Consider the following 23,516-nt stretch of genomic DNA (forward strand, 5'->3'; position numbering starts at 1 on the left):
GCAGTCACTGTTCTTAACCACTGAGCCATCTCTCCAGCTTAGATTTTGTATTATTCTCAAAACAAGTGATATTTTTCTACAGCTTATACCTTTGTGCATTCTATCCTCCCTAACAGAACAACTGCTTTCTCTTAACTTATTTCTCTGCATTGTTCAATCCTCACGTCATGTCTTTGGTGAAGCCATTCTGACCACTTCCTTTGAGCTCCCATAGCACTTCAATCTCTTAATTATGAAATACTGTCATAGTGTGAACCCATATCCGTTTAGAGGAAAGGACATCATTATTTGTTAGGAACTAGTTCAGTATCTATCAAGCACTTCCATAAGTGTTTAGTACCTGCTAAAAGTAAAAGTGGTATGTTGTGGTCAGAACTGGTTTAAATATGAAATAAAATGGACTACACCAGCACTGATAGCTGATAAAATAAACATAAGGTTGGCTTCAATACCTTTCAGATCTCTTTCTTTAAACTGGGAAATGGGGAACATCATGGCATCAGCAAGTTGAGTTGAAAGTACTGCATGACAAGAACTAAGCTAGTAAAAAAAGAAAGACCAAAAAGACCAAATAACTAAAAGATGACATAACTGATAAATGTCTATACATAGCTATTTACCAATGTTATAGAAATCAGAATCTAGTCTTTTAAAAGGCTAAATGTATATAGCCTGATCTATCTTATATATGGAAACTCAAAACTGTAATATAATACAAAATATTATATGGTTAAAATTTTGTTTTGTTTTTGTTTTGTTTTGTTTTGTTTTGTTTTGTGATACAGTCTTTCTACATAGTCCTAGTAGTCCCAGGACTCACTATGTAGACCAGGCTGGCCTCTGCCTCCCGAGTGCTGGGATTAAAGGTGTGTACCACCATGCCCAGACTAAAACTTTTAAAAGGAAACTTAGAATGATCCTTTATTTGACAACAATTTCTCAGACATGACACCAAAAGCACAAACAACAAAATAATATGTCAAATGACCTCTATTAAAATAAAATTGTGCATCAGAAGATACTATAAAGAAAGATGACAAACAGAATGAGAAAGCATTTACCAACATCTCAGAAAAAACCTGCATCTAGGTAACAAACTCGTACAATTTAATAATAAAAAACAAATAGCTCAACTTAAAAATAGGCAAAGAATCTGAACAGATACTTCTTCAGAGATTACAAAATGGCTAATGATCACATGGAAAAAAAGCTCAGTATCATATTAGGTATCCAAAAGCTGCAAGTCAAAATGACAATGAGATAACACTTCACTCCCATTAAGTAGTTATCATTTTAAAAATGAAATACTTGCAAGCAAAGATAAAGAAAAAGACAGAACTCTCCTATACTGCTCACAGACCACACACAAAAAATCTTGTGATTTCACAAAAAAGTTAAACATAAAATTATTATAAAACCAAGCAATCCCACTCCTGAATATATACCAGGAAAGAACTAGAAGCCAGTGTTTAAAAGATTAAACTTTTATGTTAATGTATATGTATATGAATGGTGATAACTAAAAGGTAAAACTCCCACAAGTGAATAAGCAAAATGAATACAATGAAATTTTATTCAACAACAAAACTGGCACTATAAACTTATACTCAAAATGAAAGAAGACACACCTCAAAATCCACAAATTACATAGATTAATTTATATGAAATATCCAAAGAGGCAAATCTATAGAGACAGAAAGCAAAATGCAATCATTGCCAAGAACTTGGAAAAATTCCAGGGAAAGTGATAGATAAAAGGGAAAAAGACTTCTTCTAAGATGATAAAAATGTTCTTGACCTAAATAACTACGATGGTTGTACAACACTGTGAATGTTTAATCCATTTAAAAAGTAGAAAATACTCCATTTCCTATAAGCATTTTGTTTTGTTTACTTGAAGTGATGGGGTCAGATCCCTTACTCACACAGGCTAGTCAAGTACTCTACCACTAAGCTACAACCCTATCCCCGTATCATTACTTATACTGATAGCCTATGATAATATTCTGCTATAATGAGTTATTAAGATATTAGAAAAGGTGAGGCTAGGTTATAGCTCAGTGGTAGAGGACTTATCTAGTACATGTAAGGCCCTGGGTTGGATCCCATGTATGACAAAGGTATGTGTATAATGAGAATAAACTCACACATGCACATGCACACACATACACACACTCTCACATACATGCATAACACATTCACATAAACATAGACACACACACAGTAAATAAAATGTAATAAAGTTTTATAGTTTGCAGTAGAAAGCTGAGTAACTTGCATAACTTAGTTATTAAGCCACCTATTCAAGCAAGATCCAAACTTACCTCATCTATGACCTTGGAAAACTGCTGCAAAGTAGAGCTCATAACTTCATCATCACCCCCCAAAGGAAAACGCTAACAAGTGAGAAATACAGATGAGATAAATGTTCAATGCTGTATTTTTTCTGAGTAACACAATTTATGCTTCTAAATAACTTTAGAAACTTATTTTTTAACATTCTCAAAAATATCCTTTTAATAAAATAATCTTCTTAATTAGTAAACACTTTGAAATATCTATAATCAACTAACATGATATACTGGAATGTTCTTAATAAAAGAAGTTCAAATATTTGGCTTTATAAGCTCAGATTCCAACAACAACTAACAGTGTGAGTTGAACAAAGCTAAGAGTCTTTGTGAGTAAAAAAGGAGAAATCTGCCAGGTGGTAGTGGTGCACACCTTTAATCCCGGCACTCCGGAGTCAGAGGCAGGCAGGATTTCTGAATTTGAGCCCAGCCTGGTTGGTCTACAAAGTGAGTTCCAGAACACCCAGGGCTACACAGAGAAACCTTGTCTCAAAACATAATTTTTTTTTTAAGGGAGAAATCTGGAAAAGCAGACGACAACCTTTGTTCTAACATTAAGTCACTAACAACAAGGACTTAGTGAAATTTCAGTGGCATACTTTGTAACCTTAGGAAGTTACAAAGGAGGCCTTGAGTGGTGGTGAGTGCCTGGAGCGCCAGCACTCTCCTGAGCATGGGAACAACCTAAGCTCCATGCTGAGATCCGTGCTCTAAAACACTAAGATAAAAGAAACTGGATGAAAGTTTATCTACACATACACTGCGTGGTTACATATGTTAAATCAATCATGCTTTAAAACCCTGGTATCTGTACCTGTTTTTCATATTCTTTCAAAAGTTTAGAAGTCAGGTGTGTTGCTGCACTCAATTCATTCTAAGGAAAAAGATCAGGTTCAAATTAGCACAATATTATAGATTGAGAAAATACTTTATTTGATGATATCTAGGCCACCTTTGTTTATTATACCACCATACCCAGCTTCAGATATGTGCTTTTTACCTGATTTTTGTTTTCTTTTGAGGGTCTCTGCTAATGAAAACTAAATTTTAAATATATTTAAAGCTAGAAATAAACTGTACTTTTTTGCCAACAAAATTTGCAGTCTATATGAATGAATGATTATTCTTCAATCTAGAGAACATGGGCATTCAATAACATCACAATGTGTTTAACAGAGAACATAAGCAACAAAGTCAGATGAAAGGTATTTTGATTAATTTAGGGTTTTTAGCAGTCATAATATAATAAAATAATGCTTCACTTATTAACTGAACATCTTAGCTAGTATAAGGTCTTATAAAACCTATCACAATGGAGGGAAAAAACAACTATCATAACAATAGGTAGGATTAGAAGAAAAACAAAATTGATACACTTAACTAATTCCAAATAAAATACATCAATAGAACACAGACTGCTGCTAAAGCTGATGAATTATACAAACACAGGCTCAAATTTTGTGTCTATTCTGCAAGAAAAACTAATCATAGCCTCCTACTCACTAGAGGTCTGCTACTTTCAAATCCTTTACTCAAACAACAACAACAAAGACAGGGGTTCCTTAAAGTTAAAAGCATGACTAAGGAAAATACAATAGTATGGGATCTTCAGTCAACTCACAATCAGTGAGTTCCAATAAGTAATCTCTTGGGCTGGAGAGATGACTCAGCGGTTAAGAGCAATGACTGACTGTTCTTCCAGAGGTCCTGAGTTCAATTCTCACAACCACATGTAATGGGATCTGATTCCTTCTTCTGGTGTGTTTAAAAACAGCTACAGTGTACTCATATACATTAAAAAAAAATAATAATAAAGCTCTTGCTATGTTTGAAGAGATGAGACAGATGCTTTAATCTTGTCATTTTTTAGTACAAATCTAACAGAAAAGTTCCATAATATACTTAGTGTTCATTCATCCTTTCAACAGATACTACTCTGAGCCTAAGAAGAAGTAAGGTGTGTAGCAATAAATCAAGAAGACACTACCTCTGTCCTCAAGTGCTGAGAGATTCTCTTTTAAGGATTGTTAGCCTTTAGTTCTTTACCTGTGCATCATAAATCCGATGCATAGCTTGATATAATTGGTTCATATAATTTGAAATAGCAGTAGCATCTTCTTCAAATACACCAAGTAAAGACCTTGTCTGTAAAAAAAAAAAACAACAATAAAATAAATCAGTATATAAATCATCTGGTAAAACTTTTTTTCTAAAAGCAGTAAAATACTTGAACTCTAGTAATTCTGACTTTTCATCTATTTAAACTCTTTTGATAGCAATGTTAAGAACTCAAAGGGTATTCTGTTTCATTTCATTAAAGAAAGAGGGTAGCACACACCCTTTATCCCAGCTCTTGGGTGGTAGAGGCAGGAGGATCTCTGTGAGTTTGGGGCCAGCCTGGTCTACAAATGAGTTCTAAGACAGCCAGGGCTACACAGAAACACTGCCTAGTGAAAGAGAGAGAGAGAGAGAGAGAGAGAGAGAGAGAGAGAGAGAGAGAGAGAGAGAGAGAAAACAAAAAACAAAGTAGTAGTACAAGCAAGAATAGCAAAGGTGTGTTGTGGATAGTCATGGTGCTGTTTGTATTTTGATGCTAATTCCGCTTTGGGGGGTGGGGGGGTGGCGGGAGGGGGCTGCAGTCAAGGAGTGAATCACACAGGTGACTTCTTGTGAACCTTCTCCCCACCTTAACTTGTAAAATAAAGGTTAGAGCCGGTGATTGGGCAGTGGAAGGGAAGATGAAGCTGAAAAGTTTGGGAGTGAAGGAGGAGAGGGGAAAGAAAGGACAGAAGAGGAGGAGGAGGAGGAGGAGGAGGAAGAGGAAGAGGAGGAGAAAGAGGAGGAGGAAGAAGAAAAAGAGGAGGAAGAGGAGAAAGAAGAGGAGGAGGAGGAAGAAAAGGAAGGAAGATAGAACAGAAGGTGGAGGAGGAAGGAAAATGGAGCAGAAGCACATGGCCTGGAGAAACCATAAGTTATAAGGGTTCTCATAGCTGGGGAATAGAGTAGTGTGGTGCTAGATCTGCCCAGTCTAGGTGCGCAGTTTATACTCATATTAATTGAGTTGTGTTTTCTTTGCCTGGGCTTATTTGGGTTGGAGATTTACTGCAACAAATGTATGCTGCAATTCCTGCAATTAAACCTAAAAACAGGAGCAATGCATGAAGGCCATATTTTTTTTAAAAAAAAGCAGAGAACAATTAAAGCTCAAAATCCAAAGGATGACACTATCTCCCCCAACCCCAATACACACATATAGTTTGTTCATTTTAAGATAGGGTTGCTGGGTGGTGGTGTTGCACACCTTTGATTCCAGCACTTGGGAGGCAGAGTTCAAGGCCAGCCTGGTCTACAGAGTGAGTTCTAGGACAGCCAGGGCTACACAGAGAAACCCTGCGGGGCAGGGGGCGTCAAGCTGGTCTCAAACTCATGGCAATCCTTCTGCTTCAGCCTCTGAGGTGCTAAGACTCCAGATGTAAGCCACTACAAGCTTGCACAGACTTTATATTTTTATTCACAACTTATTCAAAGGAGTAACTTAAGCAATTAGGTGTGTGGAGTATGGAACAAGACCTTCTGTGACATGTGAAGTCCACAGTCTCCGTACTCTACTTCTCCAAGACTTGCTTTCCCTCTTAGCATCTTGCCTCAGCCTCTTGGTAGCCAGATGTAACAAACTCTTCTTCACTCTCCTGTTCTACTCCCTCTCTCCCAAGTGCTATTTTAAAACATTAAAAAAGGGGGGAAAAACCAAGTGTGGTGGTGCATATTGCTAATCCCAGCACTCAAGAGACATCTAGAGGCAAGTGGACTTCTGGGTACAACGCCAACTTGGTCCACAGAGCAAGTTTCAGGAAAGCCATGGCTACACAGAGTAACCCTGTCCCAGGAAAAAAGAAAAAAGTAATAATATTTAATATATTAATAAGATTCACTGTTAATTAATTAATCCCAGCACTTGGTAGGCAGAGGCAGGCGGATTTCTGAGTTTGAGGCCAGCCCAGTCTACAGAGTGAGTTCCAGGACAGCCAGGGCTACACAGAGAAACCCTGTCTCAAAAAAACAAACAAACAAAAAAACCAACCAAACAAAACAAAACAAAACCACAGACAAGGCATGTCCTAGTAGAAGCTTAAATTTTTTTCTCCTTCAGATATTTTGCCAGACTGGTGTATTTGGAGTATATAACTTTAAATACCCTTATGTTAGATTAGTTAGGTTTGGACTGTGCAAACATTATTGTGGGGGGAGGGGGTAAAATTTTTTTTAAAAATGGGTGACTCCTGAGACTCCTAGCAGCTGGGGATATGGAGACTGTAGCCAAGTGAGATTTGCAGTAGAGGCAGAGGGATACCAACTCACCCACAAAATCTCTGACCCAAAATATACAAAAAAATATTCAGGACTATAGATGGAGCCGAGAATGAGGGACTAGCCAACCAGCGACTGCCCTAATTTGAGCCCCATCCCTTGAGGGTGAGGCAACCCCTGACACTATTAAGGATACTCTGCTAGGTTTGCAGACAGGAGCTTAGTATAGCTGTCTCTTGATCAAACACTGGGCAGAGTTCAGGGAGTGTTGTACAAGAGTGGGGATTAGGATCGAGGGAGCCAAAGAGGTCAAGGACTCCACAAAACAACACAGAAGATCTACAGAGTCAACTAACCTGGCCCTATAGGGGCTCACAGAGACTGAAGCACCAACCAAAGAGCATTCAGGGACTGGACCTAGGTCCCCTACACTTGTAGCAGATGTGCAGCTTGGTCTTCATGTGGGTCCCCTAACAAACGAAAGGAGGGCTGTCTCTTACTCTGTTGCCTGCCTTTGGATCCCCTTCCCCAAGCTGGACTGCTTTGTCAGACTTGATGTGCCAGGGCAGGTTAGTACCCATGGGGGAACTTCCCCTTCTCTGAGAAGAAGAGGAGGGGGTATTGGGAGGAGGGGGTCTGTGAAGGAGAGACTAGAAGGAGAAGGGTGGACTGCAACCAGGACGTTAAGTAAATAAATAAATTAATGAACAACAACAAAAGAACCAGAGAGCCAGGCAGTGGTAGTGCATGCCTTTAATCCCAGCATTCATTCGAGGTAGGGAGATCTGCAAGTTCTAAGCCACACTGGTCTACAGAAAGAGTTCCAGGATAGCCAGGGATACACAGAGAAACCCTGTCTCCAACAAACAAGCAAGCAAGCCCCAACAATAACAAACGAATCTTTAAAAGGTAAGTACAATTCAGGATCTTCCATGTCTTCCAAGCTCTAACTTCTTTCCTCTCCAAGTAGTAAGCCACTGTGTTGGGACTGGAGGAGCTACAGTCCTAGCAATCCCGTCTACTTAACTGCTAGGCCAGGCTTCTACCACTGACCTACAGCCTTAGTCCAATGGGTTACCTTTGATTAGGACTGAAAGATCTAATTGAAAACAAAACAAAACAAACAAACAAAAAAACACATTAGGAGCTTCAGAGTTTTTCATATTCTTGGTTATTCTTATTCAATTGTTTTCTTGATAAACTGAGATAAAAATACCCAGAAGCCTTAATTGCAGCCCTATTTATTGGAAAAACTCTAGGAGTACAACAATGGGAGCTGGAGATGCTGGATAAGAAGAACAGTTGCAACTATTCTGGAGGCTGAGGCAGGGGGATCTTTCAAACTATCGTGAGCAACACAAGATTTTCCTCTCAAAACAAAACAAAGATCTTTTTTAAAGACATGAAAGTAAGAGGACTAGCTGGAAAGAGGAAGAGAGAAAAAGGAAGAGAGGCAAATATACTAAGTATGAAAATATCATAATAAAACTCATTGTTATTAATATGTGCTAGTAAAACCATTTTTAAAGGATAAGTCTGTTAAATCACTTAAGGAAATATGCAGTCTAGGAATTTTAAATTAAGAACACTGAAGACATTTAAACACTAAGCATCCATGTAAAAAGCTGGGTATAGTAGCAGGTGCATGCAATCACAATGCTGGGAAGGCAAACAGATCCTTGGGGCTCACAGCCCAGCCAGCCTAGCCGACATGATCCCATGAGAGACCCAGGTCTCAATGGGAAATACTATCTCAAACAAAAAAACAAAAAACAACCAAAAAACCAAGCTAGGCTGAGGCTGAGGAGGAACTACACCTGAAGTCACCCTCTAGCCTCTACATGTAGAGTGCTTGCACACACATAATCACATACTAATAGGGCTAGGAAGGTGGCTCAGTAGATTAAAGCCCTTACCCTGCAACCCTAGAGCCCTCGTAGTCACTGGGCAAGTGTGGAGGTCACAAGTACTCTCAGTATTTTTAAGAAAGACAGGATACCTGGAGCAGGCTTCCTCAAACCCAGGGTTCAGAGTAAGACCGTGTGACAGTAAACAGATGAAAAGCAATCAAGGAAGATTATTCGATTTTGGATCTCCATGCACATGAGCACATATACACAGAGATGCAAACACACACATATATGCGCAACATATATACACACAAAAAGTAAATAAATAAAAACAAAATTGAGGATTTATCTTAGTAGTACAGCTTTGCCTAGCAACTGCAAGGTCCTGGATCCAGCCCCCAGTACCAAAGAAATCAGTTTAAATTTAAAAATGGGCTGGAGAGAGAAATCAGTGATTAAGACATTAACTGCTCTTCTAGAGAATCCAGGTTCAATTTCCAACACATCATGGCTCACAACCATCAACTCCAGTTCCAGGGGATCCAACACCCTCTTCTGATCTCTGTTAAACACATGTAAATGGAACACCCTTACACCTAAAAACAAATTTTAAATTAAAAGACAACAACAATAACAACTGAAAATACTTATGGTTCAAGCTTTGCAGTAAGTACTCAGCAGACAGAGGCAGGAGGAAGCTCATGTTTGAAGCTAGTCTGAGCTACAGAATGAGACTGACTCAAGTTGTAAACTACTTATACTGAAAATTCAGGACTATCTCTACATCAAATCATAGATAGGGCACTGTGTGACCCATTCTCTTTATAGTCTTTATTGGGCTATAAAAAGTCAGCTGAGTAAAAGAAGTTCAGACAGTATACTGAGTCTTAATTTAAAAAGAAAAATGATAAAATTCTTCTGACCAATACAATCACAAAATTGTAGCAAATTTTCTGAAATAAATATATCTTAAGGCTTTACCCTGAAAAAATCATTACGCACAATTTAAACTACAAGATAAACAAATATGCGGCTTTCTCTTTCTCACATTATCTGATAAGAATACATTACCTCCTAGCAACTGGCCTATAAAGATTGCCTTCAGAGAAAAGAATAAATCAATTCTACAATCAGAGCACAATTCCAACTTTGAAATCAAAATTGGCACAAAATCCATGACAAAAGTGCCATCCAGGAAAACGGGCACTAGCTCTTTTTCCTCTTTTTGGTTGGAGGGCCACATATTAAACTACAAATGCCTATGAAGGATGTACTTCTCAGCAAGCAATATTTTTAAAAATCTACCTGCAACACTGTTTTATATCCCTTACTATACATAAAGGCTGGCATAAGGATGAAGTTTACACAAGTTAGAGGCTCCAACACCTTTTAAAACGCAATTGATGTCATTAAGTACTGAAAAAGAAATCCAACGAATCGTTTTATTTTTCCCAAACTGTCTTCAGCCAGAGCAACCACACCAGCATCATCCCTAACGCACAAAAACAGGGCTTTCATTTTGATGAGTTTATTCGGGCCAATCTGCTACCCAAAGCTCAGCCTCCTCGAAACAGCGAAGCAGCGTAGGCGCCTTCCGTCACCCGCAGTGCACAGCTCAAGTGACAGCCACCAGCCTGAGACTCGGGCACCGACACACCACGGGGAGCAAGGCACGCACTCCTGCTTCCACCGGCGTTGCACACTCCGCCTCGCAGATCCATCCTAAGAAAACTAGCCACTGCCGTCCCCCCGAATGCCGGGCCTCCTCCGAAAACGCCACGAACAGGACTTATCTCACATCCTATCATCGCGATAAAAACAGCACCTCCCGTGAAATGCAAAGGCGACTCGGCGCGGACTCAAACGCCAGGCCCCACGGGAGACAGCCGCGGCCGCTCGGTCTCCAGCCCGCCCGTGGCCCAGCCGCGCGAGTACGCGCGGGCCTCCAGCCCGGCCCGGGAGTGTAGGGCGCGGCCCCGGCAGACAGCGACCCCGGGCGGCGGAGCCCACCTGGGCCACGGGCACCTGAGGCTCCAGGCCCGCGCTAGGCCGCGCGCTCTCCTCAGCCGCCGCTCGCGCCTCACCTGCGGACTGTCCTCCAGGGTCTCTTCAATGGGCAGCTTGTCGATCCCCGGCATCGTGGCGAAGGCTGGGCGGCGGCAGGACACTCGGCAGCCGCCCACAGCTCCGCGCGCGGCCCCGCCTGCAGCAGCTGACCCGACCCGCCCTCTCGCAGGCGCCGCCGCCCCAGCCCAGAGCTCAGCGGCCGCCGCGCGGGAAATCCCGCCCCCCTAGGACCACTAGCCCCGCCTCCATCTCATCCATTGGTTCGCCGCGACGTCTGTCACCGCTACGGGGCTGACCGGGAATTCCTCCCCGACCGCGGGTTCTCTACAGAGCAGTGGCCGCACGGGCCGTGCAGTGTGGGGACGTCGATCTCCGTCGTCGGGCGCGCGTAGTTGAATACGTAGGGGGCTGTCTGAGTCACGCTGGCGCACAGCTAACCTGAGCCCGGAGTGAAGACTGCCCGACGGGACCTGAGGCAGTTTTACTTCTGCACCATATTTCGTCAGCAACCAAAAAAAAAAAAAAAATCCCTACACCTAGCGTCATAACCTTCCCAACCCTGCTCCAACTTTTCAATCTTATCTCCTGCAAATAACGTTAACTCACAAATCTGTGGAATCCGAAATTGTGTCATTAACGGGGTTTGCAGTTAATGTGGAGTAGTAGACCCTAAACCTTTTTTTTTCCTGGACACCTGGCTATCGGCATCAGTTTAAAACCCTTGATTTTGTTGACAAATCATTAGTTCTTACCTCGCCTTCAAGTTTGTCATTGCTGAAAATACGACCACTATATTTCTTGTATATCACAAAGGAAAACTTTGTTTTTTTAAATAAAAAAATTTAAAGATACATTTACCGGAGGACTTACTTCCGTCATAAAAGGGCTTCTCTCGCAAAACGATTGTCAGGTTTGGCAGGACTCAAAGAACTTCTCTGGTCTCCACACAGTTGGAGATTTGACATGTAAGGACTAGGACACTGTTTTGTTGTGTTGTGTTTTATGGATTGAGCCTTGATGCACCCTTTTCTCCAGCTTCACACGTTATTTCTCTCAAGTGTTGTACAGAGAGTTTATCGATACGCAGAAAAAAATTGACAAAATCATTAATATCTCCCCAAAAAAATCTACCCATTAGCCCACTAGTCAGTTCCACTGTCATTCAAAGAGTAGGATAAGCTGAGAGAAGAGTATTAGCTTCCTGCTTCTCCAGCTGCTTCGACCCAAATTCAGACACTGGAGCAAATCCAAATATTACCATGAAGAGGAAGCTGTGTGTTTACCAGATTTTCCCCATGAGCTCTTGAAAGATAAAAATTTTGTTTCAGAAGTTTTATGGTAGACTTGAATTATAGTTCCACAGAATTACCTTCAGTGGTATAGCCATTTTATGCAAATCCATTCCTTAAATTCTCTATCAAATAGTCACCCTCCTGAAGAGATCTTTAGTTTTGAAGAAAGATGGTTTGGAGTCAATCCTTCTGTTGTATGAAAGGTTCCCACTTGTATTATGGGTATTTTCTCTCTTTTCTTTCTCTCTTTCTTTTCTTTCTTCCTTTCTTTCTTTTTCTTCTTTTTTTTTTTTTTTTGTTTTGGTTTTGGTTTTGGTTTTGGTTTTTGGTTTTTTTCAAGACAGGGTTTATCTGCATAGCCCTGGCTGTCCTAGAACAAACTCTGTAGACCAGGCTGGCCTCGAACTCAGAAATCTGCCTGCCTCTGCCTCCCAAGTGCTGGGATTAAAGGCATGCGCCACCACTCCCTGGTGGGTATTTTATTCTTGATATTTCTTTCTTACTCAGCTACTATGAGCACAATGCACCTGGCTGTAAAGAGGCAAAACTTTCAAGTAAGGTGTGTTGACACATGTCCATATTCCCAGCATTCAGGAGGCAGAGGTTCAAGGATCCTTGCAAGCTGAAAGCCACCTGGTCTAGAAGACCAGCCAGGACTTCTCAGGGAGACAGACCAGGACTGCACAGAGAGACAGACCAGAACTACTCAGGGAGACAGACAGGGCTATAACAGTGAGACAGACCAGGACTACACAGTGAGACTCTGTGCCAGAGAGAGATGGGGAGAGGGGGATAGAGAAGGAAAAAGAGAAAGAAAGCTTTCAAGATAGTGACCTTCTTGATTAACCTGTAATTTGTAAAAGGAAAGAAAAAAGAGGATAAAGATAATTGACAATAATTAGGAATGATAATTAGCAAAGAAAGAGAAACACACTGGTGGTGGTGTAACAAGAGGAATTAACCAGCAGCTTGGTCAACCCAAAAGAGAGGAGGAGAGAGAGAGAGAGAGATTCTATTTATCATCTGAATTATCTGGGTGTGATAATATCAAATTAAATAATTCTCTTTGTTGTAAGTCTTTCTGAACTGTTCTGTAGAGTGCTCTCAAGATGCTCTTAAAGGGGCAAGAAATCCTCGCCAAACCTAGCTGGTTATAAAATAAAAGCAGACAGTTGATGAGTTACATTAGGAACTAGTTAGAGCTGGAGAGATGGCTCAGAAGTTAAGAGCACTGACTGCTCTTCCAGAGGTCCTGAGTCCAATTCCCAGCAACCACATGGTGGCTCACACCCATCTATCCCGCTATCTGATGCCCTCTTCTGGCACACAGGTATACATACATACAGCACTCATACATAAAATAATTTTTTTTTAAAAAGTAGTTTAGTCAGATCATAAAAATAGAAAAGCAAAGTGCCCATAACTTTGACTGACTGAAAACCCTGTTCATCCAAATGTATATTTTCACTTATTATTTTAAAACAGCTCTAAGGCTGAAGAATTCATATTTTCTTTTGATAAAAAATTAGTGGGATTTTGCTTTGTTTAGTTTTGGGGGGAGGAAGGAGTTGTTTTATTTTTGAGACAGTCTCTTATAGCCCAAGCTGGCTTTAAACTGTCTATGTAACAAAGGAACTTGAACTCCTGATGCCCTGCCTTCATCTCCTGAGTGCTGAGACAGCGCGATCTGCCAGCATGCCTGATTTTAGGTGGTGCTGGAGAGGAAGATCAGGACTTCATGCACACTAGGAAACTTGAGGCCGTTGGTTATTTTTATGGAAAGCAAATCAGGATTAAGCAGCACCCATCAAAGAATTCTTAGAGATATTTTACACATATACTTTATTGAGATGTTTCACACATGCAATTTTACAACAAAAAGACATACAATCTTATTAATAGACTTGTTAATTACTACCCTGAAATTATATTTGGTCTTCTTATAATTAGGTTTTTACATGACATTCCTTGAAGTGCTGGTCTGTAGTTTATAATAGGGAAGAATTTAACAACTCAAAAGACTCTAGGGAGGGGCTGGAGAGATGGCTCAGTGGGTAAGAGCACCCGACTGCTCTTCCGAAGGTCCAGAGTTCAAATCCCAGCAACCACATGGTGGCTCACAACAGTCTGTAACTCTATTCCCAGAGGATCTAACACCCTCTTCTTGCCTCCATGAATGCTGCAAACACATGACACACAGATGTGCACTCAGGCTCAGGCACACACATACACATAAAGTAAAATAATAAAAAACAGTTATTTAAGCCGGGCGGTGGTGACACATGCCTTTAATCCCAGCACTTGGGAGGCAGAGGCAGGCGGATTTCTGAGTTCCAGGCCAGCCTGGTCTACAAAGTGAGTTCCAGGACAGCCAGGGCTATACAGAGAAACCCTGTCTCAAAAAACCAAAAATAAATAAAAATAAATAATAAAAATATAAAAATAAAAGTTATTTAAACCAGGTATGGTAGCCCACACCTTTAATCCCAACACACTCAGGAGGCAGAGGCAGGTAGATAACTGAGTTCAAGGACAGCCTGGTCTACAAGGCAAGTTCCAGGACAGCCAAGGCTATTACACAGAAAAGCCCTGTCTCAAAAAAAAAAAAAATAATAACAACAACAAAATATGTCCCTCTAGGCTAATGGTTTCCAAATGTAAGCACAGCACATATAAAAACCATCTGAAAGATTGTTAGTCTACAATCCCTTAACCCTGATAGGAACTCCTGCTGTAGTGCAGAGTGGACCTGAGAACCTAAGCCAGAAAACCTCTGTCAAGGACAAGAGAGAGAATGAGCTGTTCTTCCCCAAATCACCTTGTACTTTAGAAGTTATCCAGTTAGCACTAGGGTTATAACTCAGTGGCAGAGTGTGTCTCTAGCATGTGCAAAGCAAAGCCCTGGGTTCAGTCCCCAGCACAACATTTAAAAAACAGTAATACAAACAGAAGAGTAATTCCCAGTGGCCAGAATGGTGAAAGGAGTCTAATTCTGGAGTCTTCTTGAAAGCCAGGAAACTGTCTATATACAAATAGCCTCACAAAGACTCCACCCATCTGAAATTTGGAGAGATTAGTGAGCCTTTTAGAAATATAATATATAAGCTAGGGATAGTGGCACACACCTGTAATTCCAGTGCTCAAAACAAAACAAAACAAAAAAACCAGACATGCACACACACACTCACAAAATATTTTTGAGTGTCACGTAGTGGTGGTTAGCTATACAAAAGGCTGAAGTTGTAGCTCAGTGGGTAGAATGCTTGTTTAGCATGCATGAAGCCCTGAGCTTCATTTCTAGCACCACATAAAATAGGGCACTGTGCTCTCCCACCCGCTCGCCCTTTCTGCCCAGAGGCCACCAACCTAAGGGGAGAAAGGAAGTAGAGATGGAGACCAGGGTTTTTTCGGATGATTGTGAATATGTACAGAATGACCTCCAGAGATGAGTCTACTTTATTGTTTCAAGGATAGGGTAGGCAAGGGCTTTTTTAGGGGTACGATAGAAAGGGCTAATTGGTCACGTCATGCCATGTCATCAAGCAAGCAGGAAGAGCTAATTGGTTATACTACAGCACCTAATAATGATGCGGGCCAGAAGCCAGAGTGGGATGTGTGTGGTAAGTAATGTAGCTTTGAAGAGAGATCTGTACAAGGTCACTTTTCAGACAAGGCCAGACAAGGCCAGCCACCTCTCTTCAGGGACACTCTCCAGACAAAAACAGGCAGGGACAGGGAAGTTCCGCTGTGAAACAAAGTCCCCCATTTTGTGCCAAGTTCAGAAAGTCACCCAGACATGGGGAACTGCTACCTTAATAGCAAGGTTCCCCAACAAGGCATGGTGGCAGTCTTTAACATACAGCTGAGATGAACCAAATTCAAGAAACGGATATATGAGTTAGTAATTTGGAAGCTCAAATCATGCCGCCTAGTTTGAAAGAAACACCTGCTTTTTTAGAAGAGTATTAATTCGTTTCTTTGCTCAGACCAAGAACTTTGGTGTGGATTTCTCTTAGGGAGGGTGGGAAAGAGCTTAGATTATGAACTCTTGGTTAGGTGTGATGGAGTCCACCTATCTCTTTTGGAATCCTGTCCCCAGCACATAATAAAATAAAAATTTAAAATAAAAAGTTGGATCATATAGTGGAATGTTTCATTAGAGTTAAGAACTCGAATAATGTTAGAACAGTGGCATAGCAAGAAGAGGAAATATGAAGCATTTGATTAATGGAAACTGAGTTTAGGTAAGGAGATAACAGATTGTATCTGTGAAACGTTTTTTCTAGCTGCTGTCTTAGCTGTCAATGTAGTCAGAAGTCTAGGGAATAAACAATAATTTAGCAGTTATATTACTTTAAAAAAATGACAGAGTCTACTAGCCAACAGTTCTCTGTGGTCTCCATGGTCTCCATGGTCTCCATGGTCTCCATGATCTCCATGGCAACCTGGGCAGAGTCTATGTGGCTTCAAGCACAGAAGATGCAGCAGGGCGTCTTCTTTGTGGAATGGATACATGTGACATGAGAAATGGCTTATCTTTATTTTAGCGAAGTCATTTGACTCAGAGTATCTGGTTTTGTCCACTGCGTATTTCAGTGATTATCACATCACAGTCCAGGCAGCGTCCTGTAGCTGGGTCCACATCTTCTGAGACTTCGTGGGAGAAACTGATAAAGGGAATTCTGTCTGTCATAAACTTAAAAATTAACAAACTTCTGACAGGATTGAGCACTATAGATTGGTTATAACTGAATAGAATTTAATGACAGCAGTAAAACTCATAGTAAAACAGGATAGGAATGAAAACCTTAGGTAACTTGGACAGGTTGTGAAGATAGAGAAAAGTATATTTTTGTATTAGCAAAGAAATGTTAGGCTAGGACTGAAATAAGAAAGCTGACAGCAGTGACATAAAATCGTGGTGACAGAGTTTGACCTATGACACAAACTGAGCAAGCAGGCCATGAGAACAGGCCAAGGGTGTGGGAGCACGGACAGGTAAGCGCTTGGGCTGTAGCTGCACAGCACAGCCAGCTGACTTGTGGCCCCCAGGGGCAGTGTGTCAGGGCAGAACAGTGCTATGGACCAGCCTCAGGCATGAAGGTCTGCACCGCTGTGGGGCGAGACTTCCTACCAGCAGTCAGAAGTGGAGGCCCAGAGTCCTCTGTGGGAAGGGAAAAGTAAGGGCCCAAAGTAGCGTGTTTTGTATCCTAACAATGCTCTTGGTGGCAGGTAAAGAGAGGTTTGGGTTGAGGGAGCCAAGCATGAGGGGGAGGAGGGCAGCAGAATCCAGGCCTGGCCTGGAATTCTCAGCCTCGAGAAACAAACTGTCTCTGAGACGATGCAGATGGTCACTTTGACCAGTGGGAATGGGGACTTGCCAGATCTCTGGACTAGCGAGCATGGTTGTGGCTGAGATGGGATACAAACCTGCAGAGTTTCTAGATCCGAGTCACAGTGCATCAATGTTGTGATCCTAAAAGATAAAGGAATATTAAGATATGTTCTATGGGGATGGGGGGGTGGGGTGGAGGAAGGGGGTGCCTCGGTGGGCCATGGCAAAGCATCCGTTCCCCCTGAGGGAACAGCCACATGACGGTATAGTATAGAATAGAGTTTATTCAGGGCATGGGGAGGGGAGTTAAGAGAGTAATAGAGCCAGAGAAAGGCAGAGAGAAGGAGAAAGTAAGAGAAGTAGAGGCTGGCCATGAACACGTGGGGAGGGGAAGGGAATGGGGAAAGGGGAAGCAAGGGGCAAGGGGCAAGAGTATGAGAGTAAAAGAGGCAAGAGAAGCAAGAGGGAGGAGGGGGCAAGCAGCCCCTTTTATAGTGGGCCAGGCCTCCCTGGCTGTTGCCAGGTGGGGGTGGAGTCCAGACAGAACACCAACATTAGCCAAGTTACTTCTCTGGGTTTTTGCTCTGCCATCTGAGAAATGAGGCTTAATAAAGGAAAGCTACATTGTAGAATTGCTAAAATAATCAATGAGCTTTAAGTAGTACCTAGCACAATAAACAATCAGTAAAAAAAGACACTTGTCCTTTTCAATATCGACTGTTAAGTTTTAAAATGCTTCGTTTTTACTAAAGCTTGCATTTTCTACACCTTTCCTTTATCATATCCAAAGAAACCACGTGTTCTGAATCAGAAGACTGTACTATTATGGAATTCCAAAACAACAACTATTGTTTCTGCTGTTAACATTTGTTCAGGCTCCACCCCACAGTTACCTGGCAACAGCCAGGTGTGCCTGACTCAGTATAAAAGGGGCTTTTTGCCCCTCCTCTCTCTCTTGCTCTCTTACCCTCTTCCCCTTCTGTCCCTTCTCTCCCCATTCCCTTCCCAGCCCTCTCCACGTGGTCATGGCTGGCCAATACTAATCTCTCTCTCTCTCTCTCTCTCTCTCTCTCTCTCTCTCTCTCTCCCCCTTTTTCTGTCTCTACTACTATTCACTCAACTCCCCTCCCCCTACCCTAAATAAACACCTTTGTGTGGCTGGTCCCTCAGGGGGAAGGGATGCCTCAGCAAGGGCCCACAGAGGCACCCCGCCCCCCCAATACTGTACCTCTACCAAACATATCCCTGACTTCGTTTTCTTTTTATAAAACACGACATTCACTAATGTTTTATTGCTTTGATTTAAGAGCGTCTGTGGCCAAAACTAAAGATTTAAAAATAAATAGGGTATTTAGCCTGTTTCTTTTCTTTGGTTGTTTTGGGGTCTTTCTTTTGGGGGGGGTTGTTTTTTTCGAGACAGGGATTCTCTGTGTAGCCCTGGCTGTCCTGGAACTCACTTTGTAGACCAGGCTGGCCTCGAACTCAGAAATTCACCTGCCACCTGCCTCCCAGGTGCTGGGATTTAAGTCATGTACCACCACGCCTGGCTTCTTTCTCCTTCTTATTTATTTTTCTTTTCTTTCTTTTTTTTCCCCCCTGACAGGGGCTCACACAGCCCAGGTTGACCTCAAGTTTCCTTTGTAGCCCAGGTTAACCTTGACTTCTGATCCTTTTACCTCTATGTGCACAGAGCTGAGATTACAGAAGTATATACCACCACCACCCTTGGTTTTCTTAAGTCCACCTTAGTCCATTTTCTCCTGGTATAACTCAGTGCCATGGGTTAATCTGTAAAGAAGAAAGATCGGTTTGGTTCATAGAAGACTAAGACGCTCAACACTGTCCAGCCACGTCCCAGAGGTTCTTCTTGCCACTTGAGGCTCTGCATAGAGTGCCATGGCAGCCCAGGACTCATAGTGAGGCAGGACATTCTAGATCCTGTCTCTGTTCCCCATTTTATAAAGCCAGAGTCCCCCCTGACTTTGTGCCTCACCTTTATGGCCTCCTTTACTGTTGCGGCCTGCCCGCAGTCCACAACACGAACGGTTCAACTGAGAATGGCAGTTCGCTGAAAAGAGAGGAATCTAGACGGGGCGGAAGAAACAATGGAGCTAAGACAACATCCTGATCAAAGCTCAATTTTACTATTTCCAGACACTCAGTTATAAAGGAAGGGGGAGGGAACCCAATATCCCGCCAAGTAACTCAGGGTCCAGTAGCAGGACGAACACGTGTGTGCCTCCAGGCAGCAAAGGCAGGTTCCAGCAGTAGGCGTGGCAGGACGAATGAGCCGGTAGCTCCACCCTTGAGCAAGCAGGTTCCAGGCTGGGGGAAGGGAGGCCACACTTTACTATATCAGGATCTCATCATCAAATGCCATAGTTAAATAATTTTCTTTCTCTCCTCCCCTTTCCCTTCTCCTCCTCCTCCTCCTCTTCTTCCCTACTTCCAATCTATGTGCGTATGTTATGTGCATGTGTGTGCATTGGAGTGGAATGGCTACCCTTGCTCATGATGCCCATATAGAAGCCAAAAGTCCAATCAGTATCTGTCTCCTGTTCTCCACCTTACTTTTTGAGATGAAGTCTCTCACTGAATCCAAAGCTTGCTATTTTGGCTAGTCTATCTGGCCTGTTTCTTCCCCACCCCACCAGTATGGTTACAAATGTAAAATACCAATCCTATCTTTTGTGCAGGTTCTGGGTATCCAAAGTCAGGTCCTCGGGTCCTCGTGCTTGCAGAGCAGGAACTTTACCTGCTGAGCTGACTCCCCCACCCTTCCCTTTCTTAATACCTCACAGTGGGGATTAAATTTCAACAGGAGCTTTGGTTAGAACACTCAAACCACAGCATTTGTATTTTGATATTCTAGAGGAAGGGTGCACCAACAAGCAAAACTACCACGGTAATGACTAGCTGGTGTTTTATTTGTCTATGGGAAAGGGTTGGAATTACCTCTAAGTTTTAAAAGATGCACGGCAGAGAATGCGAGAACTCATCAGCTGCAACACTTAGGAGATCAGAGCCTGCACCTCGCCTGGGCAACAGGGTAGAGCTGGCCCTGGTTGCCTGGGTTTCCGTAAGCCAATCCCAAGAGCATGAGAGCAGGCGATCAGGTACTTGTCCCTTGCTGGCTTCAGCATTGGATAGGCCGGCCACAGCAGGGCAGGAGAGCTTGCCTAGGAGGTGTGGGTGCAGGAGAGCTGGCAAGCTGCCAGCTCAGATACCTCTCAGGCCCAGATCTAGGACTTTGAATTGACCCACCCCAGCATCTACCTCACTGATGAACTGCTGGAGTGCATGAAGGGGCCAAGCCAGACACAAAACTTCAGGCTCTCCATGACACAGGAGACTGACTACCTGTATTGGTAGTGTAGCAGAAGCCAGAGGCCTCCGAAACAGAGGAATGACTCACTGCAATGAACACTTACAAGCAAACTGGACAAAAGGGTACACTGTGGGACATACTGTGACACACTGCAGCTTCCGTGAAGATATTTTTTCCCCTCTATTGGCAGGGAGGTTGCGAGAGTAGCAGGGAGGAGATGAGTGGGATGCAGGGAGGGCTGGTACGAGGGAGGAGATGAGTGGGATGCAGGGAAGGCTGGTACGAGGGGAGGAGGAGATGAGTGGAATGCAGGGAGGGCTGGTACGAGGGAGGAGGAGATGAGTGGGATGCAGGGAGGGCTGGTATGTGGGGAGGAGGAGATGAGTGGGATGCAGGGAAGGCTGGTATGTGGGGAGGAGGAGATGAGTGGGATGCAGGGAGGGCTGGTACGAGGGGAGGAGGAGATGAGTGGGATGCAGGGAGGGCTGGTACGAGGGGAGGAGGAGATGAGTGGGATGCAGGGAGGGCTGGTACGAGGGGAGGAGGAGATGAGTGGGATGCAGGGAGGGCTGGTACGAGGGAGGAGGAGATGAGTGGGATTAGGGTGCATGATGAGAAATTCACAAAGAATCAATGAAAAGGTTTTAAAAATAATTCATGGCCATTGTGATACCTTTTATGATACTTTTTATGATACCTTTTATGATACTTTTTATGATATATTTACCAGCATCAGAGCTCTGGAAGACTGGGAGAAAGGGGAAAAGGTTACTGTCAGAGAAGTCAGTATATCCTGTGAGTGTTTCAGGGCTGTAGACCTCAGCTTTTACAGAACACTAAGCAAGGCTTAAAAACAAAACAGGGTAACTGAGAATTGACTAAGCCACAATTTTTATCACGCAATTAGTGCAAGTCTGTAGGGCTCCTCTTGAATGGATGGTGCAACCATCCTCTGCTACCAGTTGTCAGGAATCAGGGAAATGGTGGGGGGAGATAATAAAGGGGGTGGGAAAGAACCTGGGTCCTGCCAGAGTTCCCGTGCTCTGGGCGGGCAGACGTGAGGGACTGCCACATGCTGTCTACGCTGCCTGGGTGGGCATCTGGCTGTGGGAAGTCACAGAACCCCAGTCCATGGGGGTAGAGAGGGAGCAATCCAGGGTATCTGGGCCTCACAGAGGAGAGGCAGCTCTGTTAGCCCCAGGGCCAAAGGGAGAAGAGGGCAGGGGGCACTAGGTGGTTCCCACACAGGTGAAAGCCCTTGGTCTGGTCCACAGCTAGAGCACAGGAAGCCTTCTAGCAGGAGTGTTGCCTCAACACAGCAAGTCTGATGAGCAGAGATGGTCCATGGCTTTAGAGTTTTATTGTAAACAGGCAGAGAGAAAGAGAGAAGGTAGAAAAGGAAAGGGTGGCCATGGCCATGTGGAGAGAGGGGGAAGGGAGGGGGAGGGGGAGAAGGAGAACTAGAGATGAGAGTAAGAAAGGTGAGAGCTTAAGAGAAAGAGGAGGGGGCCAAGCAGCTCCTTTAATAGTGGGCTGGGCTACCTTGTTGCCAGGTAACTGTGGGGTGGGGCATACCTGGCTATTGTTAGGTAACTGAGAGTGGAGTCTAGCCAAAATGCCAGGAGCATGGGACTATATGTACGTGACTGATAGTCACAGGATTATGGAGTTGGGGGCTCCATGGTGTCAGACTGTGAGTATGTCTGTCTGAGAGCATGGCTCACTGTTCCATCCCTTGTAGAATTTCTACTGGGTCTCTGGAGTAAGTCTTGCTCTACCAGAAAACAGGCTACTTTCACAGTCCCACACAAGTCAATCTCAGAGTTAATGAACACATCCTTGCCTGAGCACTAGGTACCTCAAGGAATGGCTGTCTTCATTCAACAAATATTTATTCCGTAATGAGCAAACCATTAACAATCTCTGCCCTTGTAGAACTATTTAGAAGGTTATAAGGTGTGGTGACAAGAAAGACTGTGAAATAACAAACAAAAAAAAAGGTACTTAGAATCTATTACGTTAGAAACTGCAATGAAGATTGAGCAGGGAAATGAAATGGAAGACACTGGCAATTTTGAATAGGATTGTTAAAGTACCCTGAACTGAGAAGGTGACATCACACCAGAAACTTAAAATCACACGAGTGAGTCATGGGAACAGCTGAGAAAAGAACATTCCAGTAGGAGACTGTGAGCACAGAAGCCAAAGCTGGGAGGCTGGAGTGACTTGGCCTGACTCAGGAATAGCACACAGGTCAAGGTAACTGGAAAAGATCAAGGGGGGCAGGCTGAGAAACAGGTAGGGAGAGGGAGGAGTCCTCATCCTGTCAATCCTGACGCTCTGTGGAGACAGCAGCGGCGTATACCCTGATTTCAAAACAAACCCACTTCGGTAGATGTTGTAACTTGAAATAAATGAGTGAAATAAGTCAAATTGGGTAAATTGATATTGTTTTCAATAAACTTAATAGTTTATGATTTATACTTATTTACAGGAAGCTTTTATTTCACTGGCTTAGCCAAAAAGACTAAATGGGTGGCTTAACAGTCCAAAGCCAATACACAGGGCCCAGGTAAAGTAGGAGGCTTTGTAGAATTAAGCAGCTCTCTTGTCTCATAGGAGGATATTTGAGTCCAATCACGATGAGGAGGGTGTTCCCATATAACATTTTTAAGAACAGTGGAGACTGCACTTGGGTGGAAAGATGGCCTGAGGCCCAATATTAGTGCCAAAGTGGGACAAGGGAGGAATGTGCAGGAGAAAGCAATTTTCAAGTCCATACATAAAGAGAAGGGCTTTTGTGGGAGCAGGTACCTGACACAGAATGTCAAAACCCAAGGTGGAATAAGAATATCCACAAAGAAAGTAGCCCTGCACCAGATGTCTGAGCCCCTGTGCCTCAGCATTGAGATAAGAGAGCTTCCACAGAGACAGTGGCTGTGAGTCCACACGGGCTTGTACCTGCTTGAGTACCTAGTGCTAACA

At 43.1% G+C, this 23,516-nt stretch overlaps 1 protein-coding gene across 1 annotated transcript in view; it reads right to left on the reverse strand.

Annotated features, from left to right (window-relative positions):
- Appl1 (adaptor protein, phosphotyrosine interacting with PH domain and leucine zipper 1) overlaps positions 1–10,752 on the reverse strand; it is a 57,360-nt gene extending 46,608 nt beyond the window's left edge. The window contains exons 1-5 of the mRNA XM_021181623.2: positions 10,594–10,752; positions 4,398–4,496; positions 3,166–3,225; positions 2,325–2,396; positions 453–540 (exon numbers count right to left, since the gene is read on the reverse strand). Coding sequence (XP_021037282.1) covers positions 453–540; positions 2,325–2,396; positions 3,166–3,225; positions 4,398–4,496; positions 10,594–10,647 — 373 coding nt within the window. The 5' untranslated portion in view covers positions 10,648–10,752. The remainder of the gene's footprint in view (positions 1–452; positions 541–2,324; positions 2,397–3,165; positions 3,226–4,397; positions 4,497–10,593) is intronic.
- Between the last annotated feature and the right edge of the window lie 12,764 nt (positions 10,753–23,516).

Source organism: Mus caroli, unplaced genomic scaffold (assembly GCF_978045245.1).
Source record: "Mus caroli unplaced genomic scaffold, Mus_caroli_1 scaffold_12, whole genome shotgun sequence".
Taxonomy (NCBI): Eukaryota; Metazoa; Chordata; class Mammalia; order Rodentia; family Muridae; genus Mus; species Mus caroli.